Source organism: Coturnix japonica, chromosome 4 (genome assembly GCF_054131305.1).
Source record: "Coturnix japonica strain WE chromosome 4, WE-NBRP24, whole genome shotgun sequence".
NCBI lineage: Eukaryota > Metazoa > Chordata > Aves > Galliformes > Phasianidae > Coturnix > Coturnix japonica.
The window spans coordinates 88,319,166-88,340,556 of NC_140666.1; the positions used below are offsets into that span (position 1 = coordinate 88,319,166).

General features: G+C 45.1%; 1 protein-coding gene across 2 annotated transcripts in view; it reads left to right on the plus strand.

Moving 5' to 3' along the window:
- The first annotated feature begins 581 nt into the window (after positions 1-581).
- Positions 582-21,391, plus strand: part of ADRA1D (adrenoceptor alpha 1D) — a 38,502-nt gene continuing 17,692 nt past the window's right edge. The window contains exon 1 of one of the 2 annotated variants that reach the window (XM_032444193.2): positions 582-2,076. In XM_032444193.2, the coding sequence (XP_032300084.2) occupies positions 1,110-2,076 (967 nt within the window). In that variant the 5' untranslated portion in view covers positions 582-1,109. The remainder of the gene's footprint in view (positions 2,077-21,391) is intronic. The other variant, XM_015863039.3, reaches the window with a different exon arrangement.

Consider the following 21,391-nt stretch of genomic DNA (forward strand, 5'->3'; position numbering starts at 1 on the left):
GTGGGATGCTGAAGATGAAGAGCGAGGGATGAGGGTTTCTTGCCTTGCAAAACATCGTTCTAGTGAGATGCAAAGGCTGGGGATGGAGGGGGCTGCCAACCCTGCAGGAAACACTCTCAATGGGACACTGAAGATGTGGGTGACCCACCATCCCTTCCAAACAGCCTCTCGGTGGGGTATAGAGGCCGGGTCTGTGGCACAGTGGGTACCACATCCTCTCCTCAGCCCCACCGCACACTGACGACCCCCGGAGAGGGCGAGTGGGGGGTTGCGATGTCTGACAGCACCGCCGGGCAATCCGTGCGCTCTGCTGCTCCCTGGCGGCTGCGGGCGGCGGGTCGGCGGCCCCCGAGTGCTGCCCCGTTCCGAGGTGTCTGCATCCCAGCGCTGCCTGAACCCCCGAGCGGTGCCTGATGACGCCCACGAATGTTCTCCCGCTCCCCCCGCCGCTGCCCGCCCCCGTTGTGATGCTTCCCTACTCTCCCACGCGTGTCCATCCCTGGGGGTTCCTATCTCCCCCGTGTGAGTCCCATCTCCCCGAGCGGGTGACTCCAGCCGAGTGGGTCCTGTCCCCGCGAGCGGGTGCCTGTCCCCTCCATCCCTTCGCCTCTTCGCGGGGTGCTCTACACGCTTCTCCCTGCCCCGGAGCTCGCCTCGCCCCGTAGAGCCGCACCGCCTCCTCCTTCTCCTCCTCCTCCTCCTCCTCCACCTGACACCCCCCGGACCGGCCCACCCCTCCTTCCCCTCCCTTCGCCCCTCCCGGAGCTCTATCGACCGAGCGGGGAAAGCGAACAGAGAAAACCGAACGCTGCTCAGCCGCTGCCCCAGCGCAGCCCCGGAGTATGAGAGGGCAGCGGGGGGGCCCCGTCCTCGCTGCCCCCCCCGGTGGGACGGCGGCGGGGCTGTCGCGGGGAGGGGGGCACCGCAATCCGGCGTGAAGAAGGCTGGGAGATCACTCCATCCCGGCTCGGGGGAGGCAGACCTTGCCCCGGTTTTTGGGGGTGAGGTGCTGAGAGAGTCGTGGAGGGGGCTGCGAGGATCATGCCGGGGAAGCTGAGCCTCGGCATCGATTTCTCCTCGCCCTCCATGGAGCCTGGACTTTTTTTACGATGACTTTCCCTGAGCTGAGCAATGGCAGCTTGAGTGGGAACAGGACGGGACAGGGCAGCCAGAGCGGTGCCAACCAGTCCTGGGGGCTGCAAGGTGAGGAGTCCCCCGAAGGAAACGGCACCACGCTGACATTCGCCTTGGACGTGCAGGCGGTCGGCGTCGGGGTCTTCTTGGCTGTCTTCATCCTCTCAGCCATCGTGGGCAACATCCTTGTCATCCTGTCAGTGGCTTGCAACCGGCACCTGCAGACAGTCACCAACTACTTCATCGTTAACCTGGCCATCGCCGACCTGCTGCTCAGCACCACCGTGCTGCCCTTTTCAGCCACCTTGGAGGTGTTGGGTTTTTGGGTGTTTGGCCGCATCTTCTGCAACATCTGGGCAGCGGTGGACGTGCTGTGCTGCTCTGCCTCCATCATGAGCTTGTGCATCATCTCCGTGGACAGGTATATCGGCGTCAAGTATTCCCTCAAGTATCCCACCATCATGACAGAGAGGAAGGCTGGGGTCATCCTGGTGGTGGTCTGGCTCTCCTCCATGGTCATCTCCATTGGGCCGCTGCTGGGGTGGAAGGAGCCACCGCCACCGGATGAGAGCATCTGTAGCATCACCGAGGAGCCAGGCTATGCCCTGTTCTCATCCCTTTTCTCCTTCTACCTGCCTCTCATGGTCATCCTGGTGATGTACTTCAGGATCTATGTGGTGGCCAGGAGGACAACCCGGAGCTTGGAGGCGGGGGTCAAGAAGGAGAGGAATAAATCCATGGAGGTGGTACTGCGCATCCACTGCCGCAGCGTGCTGGAGGAGCCTCTCTCCAGCACCCGGAGCAAAGGGCACAACTTCAGGAGCTCCCTCTCTGTGCGTCTCCTCAAGTTCTCCCGTGAGAAAAAAGCAGCCAAGACTCTTGCCATTGTTGTGGGCGTTTTCATCCTCTGTTGGTTCCCCTTCTTCTTCGTCCTGCCTTTTGGTAAGTGACCCTGTCCCCTGTCCCAGCCAGAGCCCCAGGTCCTTACTTCTTGGTATAAACTTCTAGGACACAACTCAGGTGTGGAGTTGAGGGAAAGGTAACAGATAGGTCAAGAAACCAGCAGTGAATTAATCCAGTTAATTAACACTTGTTCAGTATTTATTAAACGGAGGTGCATAATCCATCAAAATATACAGCAACTGGATAAAATAGCAACAACAACCAAAAAAAAAGGTTTAATTAATTTATTCTGCATTCAGCACTTTAATTAATGGAGTTCAGGCTGGGGAGGCAGGAAGCAGCTCTGTTTCGAACAGGCTGTAATTATGGCATAATGGTTCCCAACGGCTTTACAGTTCTGTCCCCATTTTCCCTTCATCCCAGTTTTGGGGAGGGCACCTGATCTGCCTCCATGTGCTCAGGGCTCTCACCCCAGCTGGGAACTGGTGGTGATGCTGGAGATGAGGGAAGTTTAACTCTGCACAGGACATGGTTAGTGGGCATGGTGGGGATGGGTGGTTGGTTGGTGATCTTGGAGGTCTTTTCCAACTTTAAGGATTCTATGAATCTATGTCAGAGGCTGAAACATGAGACCTGATGACTTCTCAGGAAGCTGATGTTGTGTTGGGACCTGGAGCAGGACACATGGCCCACAGAATGCAGAGAACCCAGAGCTTTTCACCATCATCTCACAGAACAGCAATCATCAGCTCAAGGGATCAGATTAATCATCTGGGGTGATGTAGCTAAATCAGGGGAGAAAGCAAAAGTGTTAAAATAACTTCTGAATATACACGATGGGCTTTGCACAGAGCCCAGCCAAGCAGGGAGTTCTGTCACACCATTGTGTGGGAACTTTGTGTTCCACAGTCCACCACACTTCTCATCTCAGAGTAGGGAAACACTCTCAGCTCTGCTAAGTGTTCACCCAGTGTGAGTAGGGATGTTGGTGGTTTATCTCAGGCTGTGCTAAGCTTCTCTAGCTATGAAACCTAGAATCAGAGAGTACCTCAGCTCCCATGAGGGAACTCTGTCCTTCTTTGAAACCCTTGAACCAGCTCCTGCAGTGATGCAAGTCACAACTGTTGCACTGAAGTAAAAGGAAAATGCTGATTTACGCCAGCTAGAAATCCAGGCTTTATTCCTTAAGTGCCTCCTCTGAACTCATTTTCTTCTTCCAAGCATGCAAGTTCTTTATAAACACAGTTTTGATCTCCACTTCCTGCCATATTATGTGCATAATATAAACACAGCAAAAGTTCATTTATTTTGTGACTACGAAGTATGCTGCCTTTGATTTCACCTCCCTTTTATTAATTGCATTTTCCGATTCAAGTCAGCTAATCATTCAGTGCTATCTAGGAGGAGGACATAAACTTCTGCAAAGTCCAGTCTGTGATTTTACAGCTCAGGAAGTGGGTCTGAAATTCAGAGAAATCAGTGAAGTTTGCTGCAAATCCATAAACTGAGCAGTTCTCATTGGAAAGAAGGTTGTAAATGGTTAAGTGGAATGGTCTTTGTATTTGCTAGCTGGACAAACACGAGAGAGTGTTCGGAGCCAATTGGATATGTTATAAATGTATGTATTTTTAATGAAAGTGAAACAGTGATTGGAAACTAATAACACTTTCGTTTGAAGTTAAACATAATGTTCCAATTTAAGGAAAGGATGAAAAGAAGTTAATTAAGAAATGAGCACTCAGGTGCATTTCAGCATGAGACGTCACATTTAAAATGCAATGAATGTGCTCTGTTTTCTCCCGAAAATATCAAAACATTTTGACTTTCTTATTCCATTTGTCGTGAGTTTGCGAGAAGTAATAATTGACTGTTGACCAACTGTTGCCTGAATGGGGATAAGTGATGAGAAAAGCCTCCCAGCTCTGCATAGCATGGGCTGAGTAATCAGAACATCTGCAACTGGCTCTGCCAGCAGTGTCTGTGTTAGGCTGTGCACGTCTTTGCGTTTTTCTGCAGCACAGCTTCCACCTTAATTAAACAAAATGAATATTTATCACATCAGCACTGAGAAGCTACTACAAATTTTAAGTAACGGGACCTATGTATGCAGTGAGTGCTCTCGGTCGTTTCTCTGTGCTTGAATAATCTGCAAACGTGCTTCTTTAAACCAGCTCTAGTTTCTAAATACCTCCACAGTCTATTTATCAGCTGAGTAATTTAGCTCTTGGGTTTGTGAAACACGTCCCCAAGCATAAGATGCCATCTCCAGTTTTAACACAATTGCTGGTTTTCATGGCTAATGAGACTTTTTAAGCTGCAGGTTGTTCAACAAGAGATGAAATCCTGATTACAAGATTGCCCTAATGGGCTATGTCTTTTGTTGGATGTGTAGTAGACCTCTACCAAGCTGCCTTATCTGGTTATCACATATAATGGTCGTGATTTATGCCAGGATGCCTCTTCGTTTGCCAAAGACCTGACAAGGGAACATAACTGGAGGCTCCTCAGAGATGCTGGGCAGGTATTAAAGGGTATTTTGTGTGATACAGTTGATGTTCCTTTGGTTGTCTCATCAGTAGCTCCTCCACCTCAGCTGTAGACACATGAGATATAACCTAGTCTAGATATTTTGAAATTTAATGGAAGCAACATGCCCAGGTGAGGAAAAGCTCAATGCTGTATGAGCTCAACCTTTTATTAGACACAGAAGAATCTACACTTCAACACTCTCTTAAGAAACACACCATAGAGAACTCATTGGCTCTTCTGCTAATGGAAAGCCACTAACAAAGTTAGGTGCTGAATTTGTCCTTTCAGTAGACATTTACACAGTGGTTAAAGGAACCAGAATCCTCCATACAACACCTGTAGGTAGTTATCTCCTGTCTCCAGTGTGATGCAAGAGGAAATAAATAAGAAAAGGATAATACAGCTCTGCTTCCCATCCACTCTTCAGTGTCTAGGGAGCATGAAAATCCCTACTGGGATCCCAGTTGTGACCATAGGAGGAGTGAAGGCAAAGCCTTTTTTTATCATCACTCCAGAAGCATCCAAGAGGAACAACCATCCCTTGGAATCATGTACCTGGGATGGTACCTCCAGGGCTCTTGGTTTTTAACAAGAGTAGTCCAGTCTGGGTGGTGGGCTCCTATGTTTGTTATTCTTTGGATTTGATTTTGATGGACATGGTTAGTGGGTTGATGGGTTGATATTTGGACCTCACGATGCCAGAGGTCTTTTTGAACCTTAATGATTGCATAAAATCAGTGCCAGTGTGAGCTAGTGCCACACAAGGCCAAAGACAACAACATAAGGATCCCTGCAACCCGTCCCCCCACAAGCAACAGCTTACTCAGACAAGGAATCCCTCAGTACAAGAAAAATCCTTGTCTTACACTTGTTGAGAAAAACAGAATCCTGGCTTTTGTTTTCTCTTCATCCTGAAGGAAAGGCAGCTACAAAATCTGGTTTAAGAAAGGGTTTCTTCAAGCCAGAACAAAATTACTTTTGAAGGTGCTATTTTGCAGAGGGCAGAAGACGTCCTTTCACAAAATATTTTGCACAAGATGGGCTCACGGAAGCATAGCATTGCTCATATTTCAGAAACTAATTTGTAAAATAAATGATGGGGAGGACATTGTGGGTAGAAGCACACTGATGAGACTGACCCTGTTCTGGTAGGAGAATCTAATTCAATTCTAGTAGAAGAGTATTTAGCACGTTTTTCCTAAGGAAAAGCAAAGCTTATATCGTCACTCTATGCCTATGTGCATGTCAACCTTTTCCCACCCTCTGCTGAAGTCTTTCATCAATCTCAGTCACATTTAAGAAAGTGCTAAAGGTCTCCAATCTATTAAATTCCCACAAGTTTCATTAAAATGGGCAGATGATAGGCAAATGAGTGGAAACTTATATACCGTTCCCCACGGAAGGAAGATTGATGGGTGGGTGGTTGGATTTGATGATCTTAGAGGTCTTTTCCAGCCTTAATGATTCTTTGATTTGATTCTGTGATTGCAGAGTGAGCTCTGCTCCTTTTTAGACTTTAAAAAACATTCACTAAAAATACACATTTCCACAGAAAATCAGACTTCTTTAATTTGGTTGTGCTCAGAAGGACCTGATCTAAGGTGGAATTTGAGAGGAGGAAGATGAAAGAGAAACTATTCAGATACTTTGATTGTAAGGACAATGCCTTATATCTCCTGAAATAGTCTGAGTCATGGTGAAAGAGGCAGAATTGGCATGGAAAAAGCAGTGGGCAGCTGCTTTGACCTGAAGAAGGATTTTTGACTGGATATTGGGATGAACTGGAATCAAAGCATCAAGTAAAACTGCAAGCAGAGCAATAGCAAGGGACTATTCTATCTGCCAAGCATTCCCCACTGATCCTGAGCCATAGGAAGCATACATTTCTTAAAAATGCCAGCAAAGATATAGACCCAGAGACTCAAAATCTGTTCAATGCCAGGCTCCAGTTTGATTTATTGGACACCACCCAGGCAAAAGAGAAGATTCTTCTCATCTGCTTTCCACCATAGGATTTTTCATCAAATGGATTTGTACCACACTAGAATAAATGAGCTAAATTGTGGGGGATGGATGGACCTTCCAGCCCATCTACATGTCTTAGGGAAGATTACTTGGCCCTCAACCATTCCTGACCTTTTTCTTCAAATCTATTTTTAAAGCACTGGGGTATGGGCAAATCCATTAATTTCCCAGGAAAATTAAACTGCTGCTTAATCAGTTTTCAAATGTATTTTCTGCAGTTCTTATTGTATGGTTCAGAGTGTCTACAATAACTCTAATGCATTGTTGCAGCCTACCAGAATTTCATTTTGTATGGCATGATGTATAGGATGTGCATGGTAGGCAAGGCAGGGGTGCATATGGGAGAGTCCAGGTGTGTACAGCCCCTGGTTATGAGTGATTCACATTGATTGCATCTACCTGAAGATAATCTAAAACAGGCAAACTGTATATGCCTGTTGCACTGAGCAACATGGTTTAGTGTTGTGGTTGGGTGGGGACAGATTGATGACTAGACTTGATTTTAGAGGTCTTTTCCAGCCTTAATCATTCTATGACTCTATGAAATAGCTAGAAAAAAAAAGATTGTTTAGAGCCCAAGTGAGTGCATGGCTCTTTTTCTACCCACTACCCTATGGAGAAGGCTACAGATGGATGCTTGTAATATAGTTTTTCTGCCCTGTTACAAGAAGTGCAGCAATCTGGACCTCAAACCACAACTTGGGCACCCAAGTTTAAACATACGCTCTTCCCTACTTGGCCAAATTAGAGTAGTGACTCAATGAAGTGACTGAGAATAGGACCCAGATCTCCCATGGCCTATATAAGGGATTACTGTGCTCCCATTCCACCCACTGCTCCACCAAATAAAACTATTTAAAGCCAAATGTCTGTTTTTATATCTCCGTGCCTTGACGCATCTGGAGGCAGTTGCTATAATGGATGTACCCCAAACAAGGGGGGGAAAAAAAAAGAGAGAGATTTTGAAAAAATTAAAGCTACTGTGGTTCAGTGGGCAGAATGTTATAAATCCTCTCAACAGGAATTTTCAGACCAACAGGAAAATGTGCAGTGTAACATTAAATGCATTTATATTAAGCTGGGTTTAAAAGGTTTATTATACTTACCCACACAAAATGTTGTCCAAGATATTATAGGAAGCAACATTTAATTCCCCTGATCTATCTGCATTAATCCATATCTGGATAAATATTTACTCATTAATTCTCATGAACTGGTTAATGGGATGTAGCAAAAATTGCTCTTTGTCATGATCGTGCAAGGCAGCTGCCTAATCTCCCTCAACCAGCTTGTTTTTAATTGGTTTTGTCATAGCAAACAGCATAAACTACATCTTAGCAACTGTGTCATGATAGGAAGTTGTGTTGTAAAATGTTCGTATTACCTGCAGGCTTTAATTAGAGGCACATTCATTTTAATGAATATATACATCAGTTTTGTTCAAGGTTTTTCAGAATTTGAATGCATTTTCTCTTGGAAAGTGACACAAATCAATTGTTCAGGATTTTTACCTGATAGGATTGCTGTGCTTTATTCCAGGTAGGGTAGGTAGGGTTGATAGTACCTACTAAGACCCCCCTTAAATAAAGGCCCACTTTCTAGTGTCAAATAACCTTAGAGAAGGTTTTCCATTCCTGCTGTAAAGAGAGTCCCTGGCTTTGGATGCCAACAGCACTGACTTCAGCCCATTGCTTTTCAGTTTTCTACATAGACAATAATGAAGACGATGTATTTTTAGGCTGCAGTTCATCTCATGCTAATGTTCCTAACTAAACCAGAAATGTGAAAACTTTTGACCCCAAAAGTACCAAGGGCTGTAACACCAAGGGCTCAAGACTCCACATCCTAAATAAAGACATATTTTGAAATTGCACAGTAGGTAGGATGGTAAAATGGTTCTAAGGCAGCTTTGTCTCCCCAAAGATAGATATATATGTTAAGAAATATGTATGTGTTTGTCACTGAGATAAGTACCTTCATAAATCCAAGGGGAAACAATTCTGTCATCAGAGTAGGGTGATTTATAAAGCATGGAGCCACGTACTAACCAGCAAGGAGATACTGAATAGTTCTGTTGGACTATTACTCAACTAAACATCCACTTCTCCTTGCAGCTGGCATGGTAGGGATGCTGCAGAGAGCAGAACAATTCTGAAGTTAAACCCTTTAAATGCAAGAAGATGAAGTTTTGTAATTGTGCTTCCACTTTGACTTTGTCCATCTTTTGAGTCTTTCACTTTGCAAGTTCAGGACCATTCATTTTGAAGTTTTATTACGTAGGTTGTAGTACAAAGTGTTTGGAAATCTTAGCTTAATAGAGTTAAATAAGACAATTTTTATCACAGGAGTTAATTGTGAAGCAAGGAACATAAGAATCTAATAAAATATTTGAGAAAATATATCTGTACAGCAGCTGAAGACCAAAATTGGTATCTGTAGTCCATATGTATCCAGCCCATGAATGTTATGCTTTTTTTTTACCCTATTTTTATTATGTTTTAGTAAAAAAAAAAAAAGTTTTTAAAAGAAGTTTTGTTATTTATATACATTAACTATATTTTGTATGTGTCCCAAAGACATTTCCTCTTCACTCAGTGCAGCCCAGGCAGTAGGCATGGGATGCAGTGAGGCTTGCGAGGCATAGAGATGGTTGAGCTGGGAGCACTTCTCATCTCCATCAGCCCTGAGATCATAGGGCTTCAAAGTGACACAAAACCAGACGGCTTGCTGAGCCCCAAAACAGAGCTGTCTCCTCTCTCCCTCAGTGCTCAAACCCCACAGGAGTTTTTCCAAGTGCCAAATGTCATTTACAGTCCTGGTTTTTTTTTAATGCACATCTTATTGCTTTGACTGTGGTTGGGAGGGTTTGGGGATTTGCAAGTGAGTGAGTTCATGAGGAATTACATTAGTATTAAAGTTCAGCATCTGGATGCTTCCATGGGAGAAATGCTTTCTGATTTGGCAGTTAATCACCACTGGTATTTGCTGTGAATGTTTCCTTCTAAGTGCCATTAGGGACAGTGAGTGATGAGCACTTCCTTCTCTGCCTTTGCAAGATCTTTCCATCCAGAGAGTTCTGAACCCTTCACACCTGTAACTGAACACACAGCCCCAAACACCCTCCTTTCTCCTACTTCTTCCAAAGCAACTTATAGCCACAGAACTGCAAAAAACAGTGTGGTGGGCATTCATTGGTGGCATTGACCATCTGCACACCAGGCTGGTGAGGAAACCTGAAAGAGGTAAAATTCACACCTTCCCACACAACGTATGCTGGGAACAAACTCATCCCCGTGGTGACTGCTCTATGGTTCAAAGGACCACATAGGAACAAGGAGAACATGCACAGGTGGCCTTAGGGAAGGAGACAACACCGTTCATCATCATTTGATACTAGAGATACTGAGGTACTGCTAACAGACGTACTACAGTCACTTGGTAGCTCTCCAGCATTGCTGACACACCAGTCAGCCAATTCTGCCTGTCCTACTTTTTCTGTTATAACTCTGCAGAAAAATCATCATGCTGAAGCAGAAGACTGTACTTCTCTTTGCACCATAATTTATGGGCACGATTAGCCCAAGGATGGATTTACTGGAGTGGCTGGAACAGGATATGGCTGTTTAGCTGCTCCTAATGAATAGCCTTTCTCTAAGAGTTCTCCTTAGCTAATGCATCTGGAGTAGAGCCAGAGAACCACCAGGTCTGGTGGCAGAAACCCAACTGTCAGCTCACTAAAGAGAGGGCATTTCCTCTACCCGGGAAGTTTCCAACCCGAAGCAATTCACAATCCTGTCATTAAGGCCTCTGAGATGCAAATTCTAGTTTTCCCCATGTCCAGTAGCAATACATAAATAAATAAATAAATGCAAGGTATCTCTGCAGTGAGAAATCCATGCCCTGGTCAAGTCCAAGCTGTGTGTCCATTCGCTCACAGTGGGTGCATTTATGACAGTCAATGAATGAGGACCAGCAAGAGAGAACAAGGACTGGGCTATGCCCTGCCAGGCTGTCCAAAACAAACCTGCCCTAAAAGGCTTCTTGAACCATGTGGGCATGAGTAGCTTGGTGTAACTGGGTTCAGTGCCTGCAGTCAGAGCTGCCCCTCTTCTGCTCAGCAGTTTGTATTCGTTATAGCTAAAAGGGTTCGTGTTTTTCCCTATGAGATAAAGGGTAGAGTACATCACACGGTTGTCCTGTGTGCAGCTGGGAGTTGGATCTGATGGTCTTTGCGTGTCCCTTTCAACTTGGGGTATTCTGTGATTCCAGATTCTACGATCTTCTGGATAAAAGAGGTCCAAATATTCTGGCTTCATTTCCTTGCAAAACTGTGGCAGCGTAAGGTCTCGAGAGCTGAGAAGGCACTGATAAGAGACGTGGCAAATCCTCCAGATGACACCCATAATGGGGAAAAAACATGTGAGGAGGCTCTGCAGGAGTTCTCCCATGTAAGGATTGATTATGCAAAGACTGCTTGAGCCACAGGCAGCCCCTGCTATAAAAGAAGGCAGCCCCAGCCTTTGATGGGGATGCTATCCTGAAATTGATTCCAATGTGGACTCTGCAAACTTTGTGAAACCATTTATATGGGGGAAAGCTCATGGAGAAATTTTAGAAGGAAGTTAAAGTATGAAGGAAAATGAAAGAAAATTAAGAAGAAAGGATGGTAAAGTAGCATAGAAGCAATGAGGTGCATGGACATATTCGCAATATGGTCTTTCCCTGTGGCAATAAGCCAGGAGGGGGAATTCAAGAACAATGTGACCCGGACAGGGATGGGCACTCTCCCTTCAGCACAAGGATGGTCGTCCAGATTCAGGCACTGCCACCCCTCTGTGCTAGGATGGGCCAAGGTTAGGGAACCTGAAGTCCAGGGTCTCAGAACCAGTTTCAAGCCCCAAAGTCAACTGGTAGAGCTGTCAGTGGGGGGTTTTCTTGCCCTAGGTGGAAGCACTCTCATCTGACTCTTAGGTGGGGGATCTGATGTGCACTCCTATCCCATACATAATTTCAGAAATGCAATTTGGAAGGGTATGGGTCACATAGACATGACATGACACAAGGATGGAGACACCATCAGCTGCTCACCAGCCCCTTTTAAATGCAGATAGAGAAGGGCCTGAGATGAGGTGCTAGCTCTTGAACCTCTGCTTATTTATCCAGGAGATGCTTGTCAAACAGCACCTGAATTGTTTTATAGCCATGGGCTCTTTCTGTTCCCAGAATGCTTTCCACAGGAATTACCATGAAAGCTGTGAGGATATGTTGTGAAGGCAAGCAGGCAGTCTGCCATGAGCTTGTCTGCCTCCCTCCATATTGCAGGGAGGGACTTGGGAAACAAAACTGAGCCACTACACATCATAGGACTCTCACAGTGTAGTCCTCACAAAAAGCTGAGCATGCAGAGGCATGGAAGGATGGATCAGTGCAGGAAAACTGCTTTTTTGCCAGCACTCAGGCAAAGGGGTAGAAAATAGCTGTGTAAATGTCAGTAGATAGCTTCTTCTATCCTAGGAAGGAAATCAGGGGGAAGAGCCCTATTCCCCTTGCATCTGGTCACCTTCCAGTCCACCCCATTCTCTCCTTGAGTCCCCATCCTTGAATACCTCCTTACCATTGCTTCCTCTCACCTATTTGATAAATGAGGCATGTAATTATTGCTAGTTTGCAGATAAGCAAAGAGGTATATGGGACCAGATTCATCGGTGAAAACTTCTCCATGTAGTTGCCTATGGGTAGGTGGCTGCAGGTGGTTGGGGTGTCTCATTGCAGTAGGGAGACTGGAACTGGATGATCTTCGAGGTCTCTTCCAACCCAAGCCATTCTATGATTCTGTGACTCTATGATCTCCCATTATTGTCTATGGGAGTCTAGAGAGTGAGAGTGCTAACCAGACGTAGAGTGCAATTTTATTCCTTAAGATAGATGCCCAGTGCTGTCCGAGATGGTAGATGAGGCAAATATACAGAGAAGGTGGGTGAAAGACAAGACCTAAAGAAAACCCCACTAATTCTGAAGCTGTCATTGGTCACTGCTGCTTTCCACTAAGATAGTGTAGCCATGAAGAGTCAAGTTGCCTTCCTTGGTGTTGCTGTCAAGCATCAAATTCCACACCTAATGCTTCAGTGCTGGAAAAGCAGAAAAATGTATAGAAGTATTTGAAAGAAGGGCTGTGACAAGGAGAAGAGCATCCAAGTGGTTTTGCCAGTGTGATCTGTCTGTTTCTCCTGTAGGCTTCATCACTTGTGCATCAGTCTGGATAAGTAGGATCCCATTGGCCAACTAAGATGGGGAATGTGGAGACACTTGTCAGTGGTGGGTTTCATTTCTCCATTGAGTGATGCTCATAGTAAGGCTGTGTCATTCTCTTGTGTGCACAAAGCTTTTCCCATCACAGCTTTTAATCTTTGCCCGCTTGTTCATACTGAGACATGAGAACCAGCTCGCAAAACAGCACTCGGGATGTGCAGGCTCCTGGGTTTCATTAGCATCCCTTGATGGCCCCAGCAGGCAGCAGACTGCTCTCCTACAGGATAGATCCCCCTAAAGGTCAGGGGAACTGGGACGTGGGTGTTTTCATTTTCCTGTTGCAATGACGGAACAAGGGAAAGCATTTGCACTGAAAACAGTACTTTCCCTGTGTCTGAAGCTCTTTGAGTTAAAGGAAGTGAGAGTAGGGGGCTGAGTGGAGATTGTTTATATTGAATGTGACCTTCAGCATGTCTCGATTTATTCCACACATCCAGCTGGAAAAAGTCTGTTCCTTCACTCTCTGCACTTCTGGTGCATACCCATCAGCATACACATAGAGAAACCACAGGTGATTAAATTAGCAGCCTAATGGACAGAACAAAAATCATTTGCTCCAAAAAGAGACATTTACCACCCCAAGCAGAACAGGCTGACTCACGGCAGAATTCAGACAAGTCTTTGAAGGACACGTAGTCAAATCAGGTCCACAATCCCACCAAGAGTATTGGCAGTCCCTCAGGTACCTTTTTCCTTTGTAGCTCATCATCCTTTCACTTGTTCTTCTCCCGGTCATACCCTGTTCTGGTGTGCTCAGATTGAAGGTAGTTGTTTCCATCTTGAGAAAATACTTGCTCCTGCAGATCACTGCATTGCACAATCCCATTCAAAATCCAGTATGAAACCTCATGTGTGCGCCATTCCATGGTCTTTGTTGCCAATGATTTGGGGAGACCATTCTGGATCTAACAGCTCCTAAGTGTAAGAAAATTTATGGTTTGCAGCCGGAATATATCCATGCCTCTTTTGTAATCATTCAGATTTTTTTTCACCATATCACCTTTTTCTTATGTGGTTCCATTCTCTCTTTGGATTTCACCCTTCAGGCAAATAGGGAGTCAGATGACTTCTTCCCTTACAGGCTCTCTTTTGCTGCATTGAACAAGCCAAAAGTCTTATCTTTTAATAGGCTTACTTTTGCTTTTATCACTCATGTTATTTCACTGGTCCAATTGGATTTCCCCTTCTTTAGAAGATCACAGGTGATCTGTACACATTGGGAGACCAACTCTGTGCTCACAATCAGCTTCACGTTCAATTCTTTGAAAGACCATAGGCCAAAGGGGTCTCCGGACAAACACTATTTTGTTGTAATGCTACTGTTAGCAATAGCGATGGCATTTGATTTCAAGCTAAAGGAGGATAGATTTAGACTGGGTATAAGGAAAAAGTTCTTTACAGTAAAGGTGGTGAAGCCCTGGAACAGGTTACCCAGAGAGGTGATGGATGCCCCATCCCTGGAGCACCCAAGGTCAGGCTGGATGGGTCTCTGAGAGCCTGATGGAGCTGTAGGTATCCCTGTTTATTGCAGGGAGTTGGACCAGATGGCCTTTAAAGGTCCCTTCCAACTAAAACTGTTCTATGATTCTGTGAGATCACACCTCCCACCTGGAGTAGAGCTGCAGAAGGCAACAACCTTAATTCTATTGGTGGCTGTCCTCTGTAAATGCCACCATGAGGCCATGGTGCTTGCTGCTCTATTAAGTCAACACTGGGATTTAATCATGGCACAGTGATCTCTAAGGAAAGAGTGTCTGAACAAACAAATAGATGTCACCTTCTGCCTCTAAGTATGTGCTCAGGGTTGTGCCAGATGGTTCATTTCATGAGCTGATCCTGTTCACTGCCATTTCATTTCATAAGGGGCTCTCCAAAGGACTCACCTGCCAAAATCAGCTGAAAATAGCTCTCCAGGCCACTGCTGGAGGCACACCTGAAAGCTGTGAGACATTTTCAGGCAGCGCTGAGATGTGGATTAAGAATGCTGCTTTGCTGTCGGATGTGAGTCATCGTGGTCACCATAGTGACTGGGTCAAGCACCTCAGAAAAATGATCTGGGAGTCAATTTTTCTTTCCCCGTATCAATTTCTTGTCACTCCCAGCCCAGAAGTTATCCATGCTTTGAAGATGCAGTAGCTTGCCAGGCTTCAAGAAGGTTTCATAGAGCCATAGAATCATTAAGTTTGGAAAACACCACTAAGGACATCAAATCCAACCATCAACCCGTCACCACCACGCCCACTAAACTGTCCCCCAGTGTGACATCTACCTTCCTCCTGAAAGGACAGTGACTCTACCATCTCTTTGGACAGTCCATTCCAGTTATTTAATTCCAAACCTTTGCCATTTGAAGTGTGGCAGTCCAGGAGAAATTGTTTCAGAAGAAATAGAAAGATTGAGTCGGCCATACACAGTGTCAGGACCTGATTTCTCCCCTCTGTTCCCATCAAATACTCCATCAGTAAAGTTCCCAAGTAGGCTGGCATCGGGATCAAGTCTAGACCACAGTAAAGCTAATTCCCTGCAATACTGGTGCTCATGTACTTTCAGCAGCATGCAGCACCCAGGCAAAAGGGAAAGCCTTTGCTCCAGTCAGAAAAGGAAGCAAAGAGTCTCAGGGTTAAAAGCCCTCCTCGGATTTAGGAACTTCTTGCTACCCCTGGTAATTCTTTGTTTATACCTGGCCATGGCATCTCATCCTCTCATGCCTACATTCCTCCTTTAGCACTGTTTCCATCCAACTTTGAATGACTCCTTCACCTGACTGTTGTTGTGTGGACACTCAGGAAAGAATTCCCTTGATTTCATTGTCTCCTTGGTTGTCTTATTATCTTGATGTTCTCTCTCATTCCCTACATGAAAAATATTTTTGTGGGATAGGTAAACTGGAGTTTGAGTCCTGCAGACTTTGGCAGAGAACACCAAGGTTGACACCAGAGCTAAGCAGTAGCAGTGCCTCCATCACCCCAGGTACTGATAAGGAGCAAAAAGCATCCCACCACACAGATGTTTATATTGAATTTGGGTATGCTTGTAAAACCACACAGAAAAGCCTACAAATGAGAAGCAAACTGAGCTGTTTGTTGCCGTTAACAAAGAGAGAAAACAGACAAACAAACAAAATAGCAGAATCAAGAATGTGATCATTTGGGAACATTTCATTTGTTATTCCTAGTAATAAAAGCCTGTTTTGCTGCTGCAGCATCCCTGAGCATCCAAGAGCTCCAATGGAACTCCCATAGGAAAATGGTAGCGCCTCACTCCAGAGACTTTATTGCCTTGGTTTTGAGAGCTTAACTGTGCAGATGTACACCATTAGGATATCACAACTGACCCATAGCAAATGCACAGAAGAGTCCTTGTTTTCAGCAAAATGTTTGGTAATTATGTGACTAAATTACCCAAGGGAGATCCTGAAGGCTGGTGATGGGTCTTTTAGCAGCAGGTTTGGGATCTAGTGAAAGAAGATAGCAAGGTCACCAAAAGAGATTTAAACTCTGCATTTCAAATTGGCCCACGATGTCGTACTTCATTTTTTGTTCTGATTAGGCTCAATTTTGTTTCTAAAAAGAAATATAAATTCCAATACCGCATGCTTTGGCATCTCTGTCCCCTGACCTCAAAAGAAAAGTTTTGTTTAGAAATGTTTCAAGAATGAAACTCTGCATTTGACTTTAAAATCTATTTCTCTCTCAACTGCTGTGGCCAAAACACTTTTATGAGTCTGTCCTGCATGAATATTTGCATTTGTCTCTCCTTATCTGCATGCTTCTTAGTGAATGAAACAGCCAACCCATATATTTTTTCCCCTGCTCTCATCAGATGGTTTTCTTTCTGGCAGGCTGCATGAGAGTGGTGTCAGGAGAGATACTCTGGTACTGCTTGTAAAGCACTTGGGAATCTCTGTGTATAAAGGGATTAAGGCTGTTGGAGAATGAAGTGGATGTGTGGCATTGCTATGAACAGCCATGACATTTCCTAATCATACTCCATTTTCAGTTTCCCACTGGAGAACAAGTGGCAGACTGAAATGCACCTTTGTTAATTTGTGTATTCCAGAATTACTTTAAGTGGTCTCTTTCAAAGGACTCTTAGGGCAGAGAGTGAGAAAGGATATCCTTAAAAGAATAATCACCCTTGAGCTCTCCCAAATCCCAGGCAGGAGGGGTCAGTCTGACATTCTTGGCTTGCAAGCTGAACATGCCCTTGGCTGTGGAAGCAGCGTCAGGGGCCAAGGAAAGCAGCATTCTCTGAGCTCTGTGACAGGGACAGCTTGGTATGGTGCTGTCTTGGCTGTAGGGGACTGTGAGCACATCATCTTCAGCATGGATACTCTGGGGAGAGTAGGGGGAGAAGTGGGACCAGACCACCGTGGAGTGTGCCACAGGCAAGCTACAGGGGGGAAACAGATGTTTCCCATTGAGAAACATCTGAAGACCCCAATGGAGGAATAGTTCAGGGCACAGATGCACTGCAGGATAAAGAATGTCCCCTTCCGTGCCTTGGGACCTTGCCCAGTGTCACATCACAAGAAACTTGTTCAGACCTCAAGTTCCATCTACAAAGAACTCTATGTATAGAAATGACCTATTTCTACTGCTGTCATGGACAGGAAAACTTAAGGAGGGCTGGAGGTACACTCCAAAGAAGTCTCATACAAACAGGGAGCAGATTGTCAGCCTCCAGACTCATCTGTCCTCATTGCACCATGCCCTGCTTGTTGGTGAATGGCACCGAGTCATGTTAAGCCATGTAGTCAGATTCTTGTGTGTTACCTAAAAATCTTTCTTTGAAGCTCTGAATATTCATGGCTCCCTCACACCTTTTAATGTGGGCCACAGCTGGGACATTTCTGCCATGAGAGATGAGGAATAAGGGCAGGTTCTTGATCCTTGAGGTCCTCAGTCCCCACTGGGAGCCCTGACTTTGTCTGCAGAGTACATCCACAGATTGCACCATTTCCTCACTCTGAGTGAGCATCCAGGGATTTCTCTGTGCCAAGGCATCAAAAAGAAGGTGATGACCTCCTGTCTTGTGCAGCTAATTGATACCAGGCCTCCTTGTTCCTCAGGGAGGTCTCTGAGGGAGCCAAGCCAGGAGAGGTCAAAAGGAATGGACAGAAGACAGAAATGATACGGATGTACCAGGCAGTGAGGAGGGCAGAGAGCACCTTTACCCTGGGAGAGAAGTATCCCAGCTGGACCAATGGTCATCCCCTTCTTTGAGGATGAATTCTGTACTGATTTGTCGCCTGGCGCCCAAGGGAATATCTCATGTCACCCAAGTTCTTCCTCTTCTTGCTCAAATAGCCCAGTGCAAGGGCCAGACAGAATGTCCAGGAGTTCTCTGGAGAATGAGACTTAGAGGGAAGCCATGCTCCCTTCCTCATCCCCTTCCACAGGGTCACTGTAGCAATTCAGCAGCATTCATCGGTGCTTTAATTTTTCAGGGAAGCAGAAGTTACCTTAACAGAGAGCTCAGGGAAGGAATCATGCCCTGAAATAATCTGAAAAATAATGTCTATTTGTTAAGGTATGTTCTGGTCTTCTTCAACTACTGGAAGGACTCTTCTCGAATGAAAAGCAATATTGCCTAGACAGAAGCATTTTTCCCTCCCTTCTCATCAGCAATCAAGAGTGAGAGACCTTAGTTTGCTATTGCTTACGTCATTTCTCTTCTCCCAAATCAACAGCTTAATTTTGTGTCCAGCTCAGCATGGCTGGGGGTGGAAGTGTTGCCTTTTACAGCAGTCAGAGCTGCAGGGCTCAGAGGTCTGATGGCATCCACGCTGCTGCAAAGCACAGGCATGTTGGGCAGACCTGTATGTTTTTCCATTTGCAAAGTTGCAAATGGCTATTCTGGGTACAAAATTGGCAGCTTTACTGTCTGCAGGTGATTGATTGGCATCTTTTTGTATTAAATGGCTAGGAGGTATATATGGTACATAAAGAGAGGGGGAAAAAAACAACAGAAGGCAGAAGTTAAAACTAGAGAAAAGATACACTTGTGCAACCTCTACACTTCCTTTATGCAGCCATGGTAGAAGTCTCTGTGCTCTCCAGTGTCAATCCAGAGTCAGCAGCAAAAGCAAACCATTCCTCTTCTACCTTCATATAATATTTGGGGTGTGGATTCAGCCTCCTGCACACCTGTGAAACACGTATCATTCTCCTGGGTGCAATGGTCTGAAGTAAGAGAACTGTAGAAACTTAGAATCATAGGATCATTCACAGAATGGCCTGGGTTGGAAAGGACCAACCATCCAGTTTTAATCTCCATTCTGTAGACAGGGTTGCCCCCCCCCCAGGTCAATTTGCCCAGCTCCCCATCCAGCCTGGCCCTGAACACCTCCAAGGATGAGGCATCCACAGCTTCTCTTTCTCACTGCTCTCTGAGTAGAGAATGTCTTACTAACATCCAATCTAAATTTCTCTTCTTCTAGTTTAAAGCTATTCCACCTTTTCCTTGCATTACCAGACCACGTAAAAAGTCAACCCCGTCCTGCTTATGAGCCCCTTTCAGGAGAAGTATTTAAGCAGATACAAAACACAGGAGATTCCCAAGTAGTGCATCTGGACTCTGGCCAACAAAGGAGAATTTCATTGGGAAATGCCAGCTGGAAAACCAAGTAAAGATATTCCAGGTTTTAACAACCTCTACTTCGATCTCTACTCATAGCTCCGGGGCAGTGCTTTCATGCCAGTTTCCCATGGCTTTCTTACCATGCAACCAGCAGGCTGAAAATCTTAGCAGTTCTGTCCTAACTTGGTGAACACTCCTGGATTCATCACAAGTAACCTGGAAGCCCCAAGCACATTGGCTCTGGAAAGGGATTTCTAGAGCTTTAAGGTTTCCTGGTACAGGCGTGTTAATACTGGAGACTTTAGGACACTCTAGACTGCATGACTTCCATTCTCTAATCTCCCGTTATGATCAAACCATAGAAAGCCTGGGGAATATACCTGGGCAAGAACTTTACATCTTCTGAACCCTGAAATTGCAGAGGCTTGAGAAGAGGAAGCCTGCCAGCCAGTGGTGCACATCTGTCAGGTTGATGCTGGGTGTTGGCTTGGCTGTCTCCATAGATTAACAAGCTATTCCTGCTCAGCTGGTAGTTCTCAGGGTTGCAGAGATCCATCATTTTTAAACAACAGTGTGCATTGGAGGTTCTTAGAATTTGTTTATTTGTTTTTAATTTATAGTTCATTGGAAATTTTCATTAATTTTTTATTGCGTTCTGTTTTGGGAAGAAAGCAAATATCAAACTGAAATTTCCCACAAGCTAGATAGACATCTGGATTTCCAGAGAATGTTGCTTCCAAGTGTGCACTGACACACTCTGCAAAAGCTGGTTCTTAAAGTTCCATCTTTCCACATTAAAATCATGGGTATTTGTGACATTAGCTTCGTAGAAATATAGATAACAAGGGCTGGAAATTATCTTAAGAGACTATCTAGTTCCTCCCTTTACTTCAGGTTGGATGAGCTGGATTTGGCCTAGAGCAGGTTGCCCAGTGAGGTTGTGAATGTCCCTTCCCTGGCAGCATTCAAGACCAGGCTGGATGGACTGTGAGCAACCTGAACTAGTGGGAGGTGTCCCTGTCTATAGCAGGGGGTTGAAATGAAATGATTTTAAAGGTCCAAACCAAACAATTCTGTGATTCTATGAATATTTCCCTTACTTGGGAATTTCTGGCTGCCCTGACACTGAGATTGGTTCCAGTGTGCATCTGCTTTTGTTACTTCATATATGTCAGGTAGTACCTGCGTCATTAAAAATCTGTTATATCCTGGTTATCATTAGGAAGAAGCTATGAAGTCCACCAGCAGTGCATGTTGTACTGTATATTGACTCTAAATTCAACTTTTGATGAATAATTTCAAAGCTTGTCTCCTCTTCCCCAGTCTGTGTAAAATGGCTCTTATTTTCTCCTAGGATGTTCCTACACACAATTTAGATATGAGCATCCTTTCCCTGGGGCTGATTGTCTCATGGTATGAGTTAGTTTAGAACGTGGCCATTAGCAAGAAGGAACTCTCAGCTGACATTCCCGTTTCTTTACTGAAACATCTGTCCATGTTATTCCCTAAGCATGGAGTAAGGTCACATCTGCTGAACAGCTTACTGCTTTACATTCCAGAGTAGAGTCATCTACAGCACCTCCCCATGCATTTCTAGCTGGGGAATCACATGGATTTCATGGGGCTGTGAGAAATAGGCAGGGAGTTCTGTCCTTTCTGGTCAGACATGGTCTTAGTGGTACTAGTAATGGAAGTGTTCTGTAGTTGCTTTTAGGAAATGTTAAAGAGGTTATCTGAGTAGGGCAAGTGCAGCTGCACTGCTCTTACTTTCCAAGCTCAGAGAACATTTAAAAACAAATATGCTTGGCAAGATCCAAGCTTGTGAGTTAGCCCTTAGGTAGCCACATGGTTACGTGTACTGTTTAGAACAGAATTAATCATGGAAATTCCATGGAAAATTTGTCTGTGC